This window comes from Mixophyes fleayi, chromosome 3 (assembly GCF_038048845.1).
Source record: "Mixophyes fleayi isolate aMixFle1 chromosome 3, aMixFle1.hap1, whole genome shotgun sequence".
Lineage (NCBI taxonomy): Eukaryota > Metazoa > Chordata > Amphibia > Anura > Limnodynastidae > Mixophyes > Mixophyes fleayi.
Genome location: NC_134404.1, coordinates 236,484,764 through 236,497,137, shown reverse-complemented (window position 1 = coordinate 236,497,137; position 12,374 = coordinate 236,484,764). Strand labels below are relative to the sequence as shown.

Sequence of the window (12,374 nt, the reverse complement as noted above, 5' to 3'; positions counted from 1 at the left end):
TGATATTTGTACGGTTACCCACATTGGCAGTCCAATTGCAGACTGCATTCATGCAAATTTTTCCACAGGTTTTACTTTCTCAAATCTGCATTACCCTTTAAAGCAGGCCTGTCCAACCTGCGGCCCTCCAGATGTTGTGAAACTACAAGTCCCAGCATGCCCTTCCAGCTATCAACTGGTTGTCTACCAGCAAAGCATGCTGGGGCTTGTAGTTTCACAACACCTGGAGGGCCGCAGGTTGGACAGGCCTGCTTTAAAGTAAACCTGTCACCTATACATTAAACAGATATATGAATAGAAATATAAATGTTACATTGTTTGCTAGTTAGTTATATGGTTTGTTCTGTTTTCACTTTGTTACGTGTATGCATGAAGTTATCCATTTTATGGACACCTGTAATTTCTTGATTATTAATAAAAGTGTAAACGTCAGGAACATCCATATTGCACTCATGAGAAGCATTATATGAATGACATCAAACTAAAGGGAGTGTTGGAAAATAAACTGTTTACAAACACTCCTTATTGGTTTACATCTGTGAGATCATATTCGATTAAAAAAAAATGCTAAATTATAAACTGATTTAAATTATACGTAATGCGAAATAACAAGATATTCATTACAGAAAGAGAAGGGCACATTTTTACACCAATTTATATAAAAAACTAGATTTGTGTACATTTAATATTCAGTTTCTCAGTCCTGTACTACATTGTGTTCCATTCCCACATGACATATACACTTTAAAGCAGGGTTTCCCAAATTGTGGCCTGTGTACTTAAAGGATAACAAAGATTCACTCTGTACTTGCACTTGTTAAATTAAACTAAACTTAAAGTAAATAACATGTATTATTAATAATAATAATAATAATAATAATAATATATATACTGAAATCAAATTTAGATGGGTGTTTTTAAAACATTGCATTACAATTTTATAGATGGGGTAAAAAAAAAATTAAACATAAACCTGATGGGTTTACTTTAATATTTTTTGTGTTTAAATAGGGGACTGCGTTCCTTTTTCTTCCTTCTGGAACAAAACTTTTTGCTGTGTTCTATACACTAGGAAATGTTGCTGCTTTAGCCAGGTAAGAATATGTATTCTAATCTTCTAATTAATTGTGAGACTTTAGTATCCGTTCCAAATACCCTACCATGTATAAAAGCATGCTATTGACATATTTACTTTTTACTACAGTGTTATAATTGCAGATAAAAAAAAAATGATTACTCCTCTGAATTAATATGAAAATGCCTTTTTGATTACTATTTAGTTGTTTGTTTTTGTTCACCCCTCATCCCCAAATACCAAATGGAAGTTTATATAGCTTGCTGAGAGACTCTGTTGATTGGATGAGCTATGGAATCCTGTGGCTCATTCAATCAGCATTGTGAGCCTGATTCAATAAGGAATGTAAACACTGATAAGTGCCTTATTTTGCGTAACATCGCTATGCGCATGCCCAGAACCGGACCATATGCCAGTGAACACCGCAAAGTCCAATTAATCTTTGAGAGCAAAGTAGCATTACTACAGCATACAATTTCATTGGCGTAGCGGGGAGGGGACTGGATGTATTCACATACTCCATGTACAGTAGGGGCATTCCAAGCTTGAGCACACACAGCAATGTCTGATTCAAGCTTTAGACATCTCTAAGGTACGTGTTTTTCTGTGGTTTCACTTGCACCAGCTACAAGTTGGATAAAAGTGCTGATTACTAGTGATGATGGTTGCGTTTGCAAGCTAGAACATGTGTTTGAAGTCAGGAGCAAATCTATAACTTTTGGGGTCCCAGTGAAAGTAAGTGTATGTATTTATTAGAGGGGAAAGGGGAGGGATATTGGTTATTTTTTTTGGGGGTGAGTGGCGCTTTTATTCAAAACCCCTAAGGGCCAGTTTATGTCTCTGTTTAGAAAATACACCTTTAATTGTATCCAACAGTTCCCGGGGCTGATCATGGCTTTTCCTGAAAGCTAGCTGAGACCAATCACTTTATTCATGCAGCAATATATTTCGCGCCTCTCCTATTTTCCTTTCAAATCTCCAACTACATTATTCATATAACATGGAAGACTTTTTGCTCTTGCATTTATAACCTAGTGAGGTCAGGCTGTTGATCTCACCAGGTTTAACAGTGGAAATATCCTTTGGATAAAAAATATAACAACTCTTATGTAGACTCAAATGCCACAGTTCAGATCAGTGCTGCTTCATGTCAAATCCCGTGTTTTTTTTTAAATTTTTATATCCATAATTTTTTATATCTAAGCGTATTCATATTTGCTACACTATGTGTGGCGCTTTTGTTTTTTGTTATGTGCGCATATGTAGTGTTTGCAGTATCTTAAATATTTCCTTTGAACAAAATATCAATTACATACATTTTTTATTTATTTTAAAGTTAATCTGCATTTCGGTAGAAAAGATAATTGTCAAGTTTTGAAAAAACAGAATAATTGTTTTTTTTGTTCTTTGTTCTCACCAGTACATGTTTTCTTATGGGCCCACTTAAGCAACTTAAAAAGATGTTTGAGCCAACAAGATTGATCGCTACAGTGGTTATGTTGGTGAGTATGACAAATTAAATTTTTCTTTGAATGGAAATATTAGATACATTATTAGATGACTGTGTGGAGAAATGTCAGCATCCCACCCCCACCTCACCCTCACTCCCTTCCCACTATTGTATACATTATCTTTTTTTGTTTTTTACATAAAAGTGTCTGCTAGCCCTTTATATTTCAAGATATATTAAATCTCCATGTGAATGTACAGATATATAAACAAATAACTACTTAATTGATTGAGTAAAGTAGTACTTGCCTCTGGGTTTCACTGCAGAGGAAATAAGTGCATTGCAGACCATCCGTAGCTCTGCAAAAGAGCTCTATTGAAGCTTTTTAGAATCCAATTTTGTATCAGGCTTGGGTGACCTGTAGTTCTCAAGCTGTTCTTGGTTGCTGGATTTTCCGATTCCATAAACGCTGAAGTGCCACAGCTTGCCTAAGCCTACTTATCCTCATCGGTGGTACTTGTTATTCCGACCCTTCTAATACAGACGATTATATAAACAAAAAAAATCTGATTAGTCTAAAAACGACATGATTTAAACAGACAGAGGACATTGCCGAACAAACTGCTATCCAGACTGGTAGAAAGTGCAAAGAAACTGCACGCCAGCACTTGAATTCGACATCAGAAAACAGAGTGACATGGAGATTTTTGAATTTAAAGCAGCAATCGTGTTTTTGCTTGTGTATGTCAATCTATTGTTTCTTCATTATTTTTCTTTATATTTGAATGCCCTATACTTTTGTATATTAAATCTATAATTTAATATGTTGCGTCCTTGATACTCTAATGAATCCATTAGCCTCTTAAGAAGAATATAGCTCGACCAAGTTAACCCCCTTGAATGCCAGTTTGTAATTTTTTGATACATTTGATTAACACGCTGTGTATTTACATTTGTCTGGAGGTGTGAAGTGTTAACCCTTTGCTTGCTGGTGTGGGTCTTGCTAGTCTGTGAGCAGCTAGAAGCCTTGGGTGCCAGTGTGGGACAGTATATTGGGGTTCTATTGCCTGTATTCCATAGATGGTGGCAAACCTGAAGTGCATGAGGTGTGAGTGCTGTTTGGGGGCGATTCAGTAGGTCAATAACCTGTGTGATAGGTAAAGAGAGACTGCGGGCTAGAATCATGTGAACTCGAACAGCAAACACCCACAAAGTCACGGCAGCTGGGAGCGTGTTTGTGACAATTGGTATAAGTAGAAACTTCATTTAAACAATAGTATGCCATCTAGTGCAAAATCTTCACTTTTGCCAAGATTCATGGTTAACTTTTCTGCAAGACTTTTAGCTGGAGATGGCTAAAAGTCCGAAAAATCACACTCTATTTTTGAATTGATCGATCTCAAAATGTGCTGAGTGGATACCACTGGAATGCACCTTCTATTACCATCATACTTCAGTTTGTCTCTGGTTAAAGTTCTCTAATATACACACATGACATAGAGAGGGTTATAGTGCACTTACATTCAGGGGATACTAGGTGAATATCATAAAGGGAAGTCTTGAACAAAATAAAGCGTATGATGGGAGCACTAGGATTTGGATAAGTGAAATAAGAATTTTGCAAAGTATTCAGTATTTATAAACTCTCCCTTTGAAAAACAGCACAAAGCTGTTTCTTAAAGCAATGCCTACTACAATGAAAAATGTAAGCTAAAACGCAATTTCAGTAATTAGCCACTCCATTTGAAAAATGGCAAAGGATTAGAAATGTTGTGAGTCCATCACTATTTTGTTACATTGTCCCCAACTGCAGAAACCTGAGAAGCTAAGAGTATCCATTGTCATATTCTAACCATCTGACTTATTGCTAAGCAATGTATTCAAAGAGGAAATGGTGCACAGTTACAAACTTTGTAACATTGCAGTCACACAGTTACTTAATTCCATACAAGAACAATCGCCCAAAAAAAAAATTGAAAATAAGTATACTCATAAATTTGATCTTCACTCGGGTGATTTGAAATTAAAAGTCATACATCTAAATAAAAATAATAATGTTTAATAAATCTAGATATAGTGTAAGGTTCTTATGAAGCTACACAAATAGTACACATTGAATTAAGAATTATGACCATTAGGGGAGGATGGGGGGATTCAATTCCCACAATAAGCCATCAGACATCATCGCGACATTTGGCCTTTTTCATTTTCTGGTACTACGATAATTGAACATCACGGATTTTCCTGTGTTCCTCTATGGGGTCAGAGGAAAATCTTTGATCTTAAATGACTATGGTGTGTGTTTCCCTGGCACTCTGCAGCAATTGATTTCCCCCCTTAAGGTGCAAGCTGCGAGTCTTATTTTTATCTAAAATATTTCCATTTGTTTACATATTTTTTTCATGCCATCACCTCTCCTGTGAATTATACTGAATCACTTGAATTAATAATTTATACTTACCTATGCATGGAATATTTCTGAGATGCATTTTCTTGATACTGTTTGTGGCTGGATCACATAGGAATAACTTTATTGTAGATATTTATTAAGGGTGCAGGACACCGCTCTATACCATTGCAAATGTACTGATATATTTTTTAAATTGTGTGTATTTCGGTATAGAAAATGTATTGTGCCAGGTTAGAGGAAGTCTGTTTTGCTTAAAACAGGAATTACTAAGTAAGTATTTTCAGCGCAGATGTGACAAAAACCTGCCTTAGCCTAAAGGCCCAGCAGGAGGTTGTTACCAGTTGTCACGTCTTGTTAGAGAGACGGGAAACTCTGAACAATGTAGACTAAGGATACAAGTAATTTAGAATATCACAGATTGCTGTGAATTTTGTAAGTTAAATTGAGTGAGCTCCACGTTTAGATAAATATCACATCCTGATAAATTATCTGATGTGATATCAGACTCTTCGGTGCCTGGTCGGATCAGGGGGCAGGTTTACACCCTGCCAGGATTTTTCAGAATCTGTTTAAAAAAGAGCTCTGTTTGACCATATAGTAACATTATACAATCTGTACTTCGGGAGATCACTAGTCCTTACTAGGACACTTGAACTAATAAATATCACTGCTTCAAGAGCCTGCTTGGATGCCTATTTACCTGCTGTAATTCCTGTGACCTACAGATTAGACCAAATCTAATCCGTTATCTGGCTGTTCTGAGGTTGGAACAATGCATCCAGAACCAACGCTCTGCCCTCTACCTGCAGCTCTGGCCACTGTGATAGGCTAGAGGGAACGATCCACAGCAACCATGATCTGAAGGCGAGAGGTCAGGTGTACCAACTAGGTACCCCCTTGTACACTAGCAGCAAGAGTTATTCAGAAGGACGCTGTGATAGGTGCCAGTGAAGCAGCCTACTGGTGGCGGCAGCAGAAGCCCCTCCTACTGCGGTTAGATAATTATTTTGGATAAACAAAGGGGGACGGTAGCAAGGAAAGCCCAGCTGGACTCCAGCAACACACAGACAGGGTGGCATAGGACGTCCATCCTGTCACACTGTTAAATTAAGGAATGGTGAAATTAAGGTTATATGCTCCTAGCCAGATGCCACTTGTATTACATCAAAAGGGAGTTTGAAAGGAGTAGAAGCATTACATATGATTATATTATATACAATAAAGGCCCCAAAGTGAATATATTCTAAACAATGTTCCTAAAGCTGCAATCCCCTGTAAAAATGTGTTTTATTAACATAGTTTAACTGTAAGAAGAAAGTTGTTCTATTTTCCTTAGTTTTTTAAATCAAGCCACTAGTTATGTCTACCTGAGTCACATGATATTATGATGAAATGAGTAGAACACTCATCTTGTCAGCATGCATGTTTAAATGATAACTCCCTGGCAGAACGTTGGTGTCGGTGTGCAGCCGCGGTATAGAGAGACCAGCAAAGTCTCTCTGCATGAGAAGAGTTCAAGCACTGTCTTTTTAATGTTTACAGTTTTTGGTTCTAACTGAATAAAATCCCCTGAGGAATGTTTGACACTTCAAATTAAAAAAAATAGATTTAAAAAACAAAAACAAAAAAACTTGAAATGTGATTTCCATCTCCACTCTTTTCCAGTGTGATTATGTAGTAAAAAGATCAAAAGGAATAGCTTTAAAACTTTTGATTTGTTACACACAGATTAATTGGGTGAATGAGAAGTAGTGGCAGCCTGTGATACTGTGTACAATCCCCAACTGAAACAAATTATCTGCTCTACATTTTGCAGTTCATTCTTTAAGATTATACACTGAGTGCTGGATAATTTTATATTTTCAGTCTTTTGAAAATATGATGCATATACACCGATCAGCCGCAACATTAAAACCACTGGCAAGTGAAGTGAATAACATTGATTATCTCGTTACATTGGCTCCTGTCAAGAGGTGGGATATATTGGGCATCAAGTGAACAGTCAGTTCTTGAAGTTTGTGTTGGAAGCAGGAAAAATGGGCAAATGTAAGTATCCGAGTGACTTTAACAAGGGTCAAATTGTGATGGCTAGACGACTGGGTCAGAGCATCTCCAAAACGTCAGGTCTTGTGGGGTGTTCCCAGTATGCAGTGGTTAGTACCCACCAAAAGTGGTTCAGTGAAGGTAAACATGTGTCAGGGTCACGGGCGCCTGTCACGAAAAGAATTTGCTATCACCTTAACCAGCCTGTCCCTTGTTTCTTACCAGAAATCAGAGGACACCTTCAGAGGTCTTTATGGAGTCTGTGCCTTGACGGATCAGAGCTATTTTGGTGGCACAAGGGTGGATCTACAAAATATTAGGCAGGTGGTTTTAAGGTTGTGGCTGGTGGGTGTAATGTCTGAAAAAATGCAAATAATGGCAATACAAATAAAAATGTGTGTGTGGGTATATATAGATAGATAGATAGATAAAGAAAGAGAGATAGCATGTGTCCTATATTTCTAACAATGAAATACCCAATGTTTTAAACACTAACTGAAGAAATCCCAACAGGATAAATACCTAAATGGAAGAAATCCTGACACGCATAAAATACAGACTTTGACTGCATTAAAACGGCAATGCAAGCAGGTCCAGCGGCTATAAACCTGCCGGATCCACTCCATTTCCGTTTTAATACCGCCAGTATGACTTGGCACTAAGCTTAGCCATTCAGGACTGGAGGCACCATGGTAGGGAACCTGCAGCAGGAGGGCGCCCTGCCATGACGACCAACCTCAGGCTGGTCAGCACAGGGCTGGATTCCCTAGGGAGTGGGGTCCGCAAAATAAAATGTGCTGGCCCTTCCTCTTGGAAAACCCACCCCATGCTGACGGTACTATCGCTGTTTTCACACCCCTGGGCGATGGGTGTGGGATAATTAAGTGTGTTTTAAAATGTGTAAAAGACTATTTTAGCTTGTGCAATTACAAGTCCCAGCCAGGCAGTGCTGCCATAAATAGTCTGGACATGCTGGCACTTGGAGAACCTCAAGTGTCACCATGACCCGCTGAGTCATGTAATCACACACACTAAAATTTGAATAAATTATGCGTGTCGGGATTTCATCCAATTAGACCTATAATTCTTTTAGACTTAGACTTCTCATCTTATGTACCAGAGTCTTATGTGAAACTAGAGATGCTCACTGACCCCCGTGTTTTGGTTTTGGTTTTGGATCTGGATTACAGTTTGTTTGGCAAAACCAAAACACGTCATTGCGTGTTTTGGTTTTGTTTGGTTTTGTTTTGCAATTTTGTTTAAAAATCAATGTTTTTGGGCCTAAAATAACCAAATTTAGTGCTCCACCTGTTTCTTGGATAAGTAATGTAATTGTAAAGCTAATTATCAAAAAAACAGTTTAATTCCTGGTAGGCCTTCGTTAATTCGACACACAAACCAGATTGTCTTCCTCTCCATCTATGAATATTGGCAATGCAGCCATCGTCTTTAGATGTATATTACACCCTACACTTATACTTAAATATCTAAAGAAATGGACAAAGGCAGTTTGGTTTCTGTCTCTCTAGGCCCCCCTCCAGTTGTATAAAATAGCAAACAATTCAGCCGTTATAGACGGACCCCAAACTGTCTTTCTCCATTTCAATTAATATTGTACACTCTGTGTAAGACACCCTACCCTTAAGGAGAAATTGCCCAAACAGCAGCCTTTCAATACGGTACGTGATATGGAAATGCCCCAAGTCCATTTCCTCTTTGGGGGTAGATTGCACCCTACACTTACATAGAAAGTTTTAAAAAGATGTTATCTTTATCATCTTCAGCTTCATCCTCACCCTCATCAGTGTGTACGTCATCATCACAGACTATCAATTCATCGCTGCTTGAATCCGCCTTCCTCGTGGAAGATGTAGTTCATTTTTATAAACATCATTTTCTCCACATTTTTGGGAAGTAACCTTCTACGGCGATCAATGACTAAGTTCCCTGCTGTGCTGAATACTCGTTCAGAGTACACACTGGAGGGTGGGCAGCTTAGGTATTGCAAAGCAAGTTTGTACATGGGTTTCCAAATTGCCTGCTTTTCTTCCCAGTAAGGAAAGGGACTGTTTGACATTTCCATATCAATTACCTCTTGAAAATAATCCTCCACCATCCTTTGCATGTTAATACTCATATTGGATGGAATTATGGGCAAGGTCACAAATTTTTTTAGAAAAATCCTTCAAACCAGCCCAGATGTTAAACTGGTCTGCCCTCTGCGTCTTCCCTGCTTTTTTTTGGGAAAATTCAATTTTTTACAAGCAGCAGCTGCTTGAGAAACTGAAGGAGGACACGTCAGCAAGCCAAGGCCCAGTACAGCGGACAATTTGCTGAGCAATAGCTCCTTGCAAAAGTTCACATCTCGTTCATTTTGAAGCAAAGACTCAATGTAGGTCTTAAACTTTGGATCAAGCACTGTGGCCAAAACGTACTGATCCGAGTTCAAGATCTTAATAACTCGAGGATCATTGTGAAGCGAATGAAGTACTTGATCAACAAGGCCAACATATTTTGCGGAATTGCTTGCTTTCATCTCCTCCAGTTTCTCAAGCTGCTTTTCCAATATTCTAATTAAAGGAATGACTTGGCTCAAACAAGCACAATTTGCACTCACTTCACACGTCACAACTTCAAATGGTTTCAGCACCTTGCACAGCACTGAAAGGATTCCCCACTGTGCAAGAGTGAAATACATGCCCCCTCCTTTCCCAATGTCATGGCTTGTGCAATACTCTTGAATGGCTTTACGCTGTTCCTCCATCCTCTACAGCATGTACAGGGTGGAATTCCACCTAGTTACCACCTCTTGCTTAAGTTGGTGGCAGGGCAAGTTAAACTGCTCTTGGAGCTGCTGCAATCTCCTCCGTGTTGTGGCAGAATGCCTGAAATGGCCTGAAATCTTACGGGCCACCGAAAGCATCTCCTGCGCCTCTCGGTTATTTCTTAGGAAGCTCTGCACCACCAAGTTGATGGTGTGAGCAAAACAGGGTATGTGCTGGAAATCACCCAGCTGTAATGCTCGCACTATATTCTTGGCGTTATCAGAAATGACATATCCCGAGGAGAGTCCAAGTGGTATAAGCCATGTGTCAATCACATCTCTTAGTTTGCGTAACAAATTGTCAGCTGTATGCCTGTTAGTGAAGCCGGTGATACAAAGAGTGGCCTGCCTGTGACAAATGTTACGTAGTGGTGTACATGCTGCTGCTGTTCCTGCTGGTGAAGGTGAATGACAAACCCAGTGTGCTGTCACAGTCATATAGTCTTTGGTTTGCCCACTTCCACTTGTCCACATATCTGTGGTTAAGTGGGCAGAATGGCATTTTTCAGCGCAATCTCTACATTTGTACACACTTTTTGGTAGAGTTGTGAAATAGCTTTACGGGAAAAATGGTGTCGCGATGGAATTCTGAAACACGTCACAAAACCTCAGTTAACTGTGAAAAACCAGCTGCGTTTATTGTGGATATTGGACGCAGATCTAACACTAACATGGCAGCCATGGCGTCTGTGATTCGCTTGGTGACTGCTGTCATATTTGCTTCCCCTAACAAATTATTGTTTCACAGTTAATTGTTGAAATGCAGGACTGCTCTTTTTCTTGGCCTTCCTCTGGGCTGATGATTCACCCCCCAGCAGCAGCAGTGGGACTAACGCTTTCTTCAGAGAAATCAATAATAGTGCAGGAATCATCCAGCCTTAATAAGTGGGATGCCGGGCTAACTCCGAGCACTACTTGAGGGTATTGATGAGGATGGTGTGGTGGGTGTATTTTGTAGCCGTCGGGATGCCGGTGACCGGAGGGTCTTAGCTGATGATGGAGTGCTTGTAATTTTTTTGGAAGAACTTTCAGCTTTTCCCAACACTTTGCCATGAACTCTCGTCAAATGGCGTAACATAGACGAGGTTCCAAGATGGTTAAGGTCCCTCCCTCAACTGACTGTGGCTTGACATACACTACAAATGGCTATACAGTTGTCTGGATTGGGGTAGAAATAATTCCACACATAAGAAGTGGATTTTTTTGTTTTATGGCCTGGCATGACAATGGCCTTTTTCTTGTCACGTGCCAGAACTGCTGCCACTGGTGCAGGACTTACACAAACAACCTCATCCTCATCAACATCCTCATTAGCGCCCTCATCGCCTACACAAATCTCCCCCCTCATCCTCTTCTATTTCCAAAGTGGCATCCTTAATTTGTGTACCACCGGCTACACTCGGGCTGTTCAGGCACACATCAGCAGAACTGCTGAAATGGTCCCTCTTTATGGGTACGCTAACAGAATGCTCACGATTAGACAGCCCACTGTTGGATGGACTCTCCACAGGGATTGGTGTAATTTGTGATTCAGAGCAAACATTATCCTCTAATGCCTTACTGTTATCTTGCAGCTCGGCTTTGACGCGTAACAGTAGTTGTGCACCACTTGTAGGCTCATTAACATTTTTTGATCTGGCACTAATAAAGAAAGGTGAAGGCCTCATTCTCTCTTTGCCACTGTGTGTGTAGAATGGCATGTTGGCAATCTTTTTTTATCGGCACTTAACTTTTCCTCAGTTACTATTTTTCGCTTCAACACGGTAAAAAAATTTTGGGTGTGTGTTGTTTTTTTTTTTTGTTGTTTTTTTACTGATTTTCAAAAGACTGTGTAATTTGACATCGCCTTTCCCAGATGACGTATTGGGAACACTACCATCAAGACTGGTGACAGAACCTGGTTGCTGATTCTGCTGATATGTGGACTGCTTTGAATCCATTATGAGCCCAAAGCACTTGTAGTGCTACAAATTGTTTTAGATACTGCTGACAAATATGACTTTTGACAGCCAGAAAAATTAATGCAAAAGAATGGGGGACACCCCAAAAGCACTTGGATTGCAAAAAATTAACCAGATAGTGTTGTTAGATAAGACTTTCAGCACCAGAAAATTTGTTGTTTTACACTGGGGGATATGGGACACCCCAAAGCACTTGTAGTGCCAAATATTGAAGAAAAAAAAAAAAGACTCCCCTATCCTCCTCTCTTCTCTATCAATTGTTATCAGAATTGTTATCAGAATTGGATGAAGAATAAGGTATATTCTCTGTCCCTGCTCTAATCAGCCTGTGACTATACCCTGCTCTGTTCCTCTGTCAAATGGCGATGGATTGCTGTGGAGGCGGTTATTTAAAATTTTCAATTATCGCGAGAACCGAGATTCGACGACATCACAATGACGTTTTGGCTCGATTTGGAATCCGAGCGGACGGGAGAGGGTACTCGGATAGGCAAAGTTCGGGCGGGTTCGGTTCTCGGGGAACCGAGCCCGCCCATCTCTATGTGAAACAGTGTCAAACACTCTACCAGTATCCAGTATGAAACTCCTGAAAACTGACTATATTTGGTCCT

The 12,374-nt window shown here is 39.5% G+C and overlaps 1 protein-coding gene across 2 annotated transcripts in view; it reads left to right on the top strand.

The window, feature by feature from the left end:
* SFT2D1 (SFT2 domain containing 1) overlaps positions 1 to 12,374 on the top strand; it is a 56,045-nt gene that overhangs the window by 34,024 nt on the left and 9,647 nt on the right. For both annotated transcript variants that reach the window (XM_075203297.1, XM_075203296.1), the window contains exons 3-4: positions 1,012 to 1,094; positions 2,496 to 2,577. In XM_075203297.1, the coding sequence (XP_075059398.1) occupies positions 1,012 to 1,094; positions 2,496 to 2,577 (165 nt within the window). The remainder of the gene's footprint in view (positions 1 to 1,011; positions 1,095 to 2,495; positions 2,578 to 12,374) is intronic.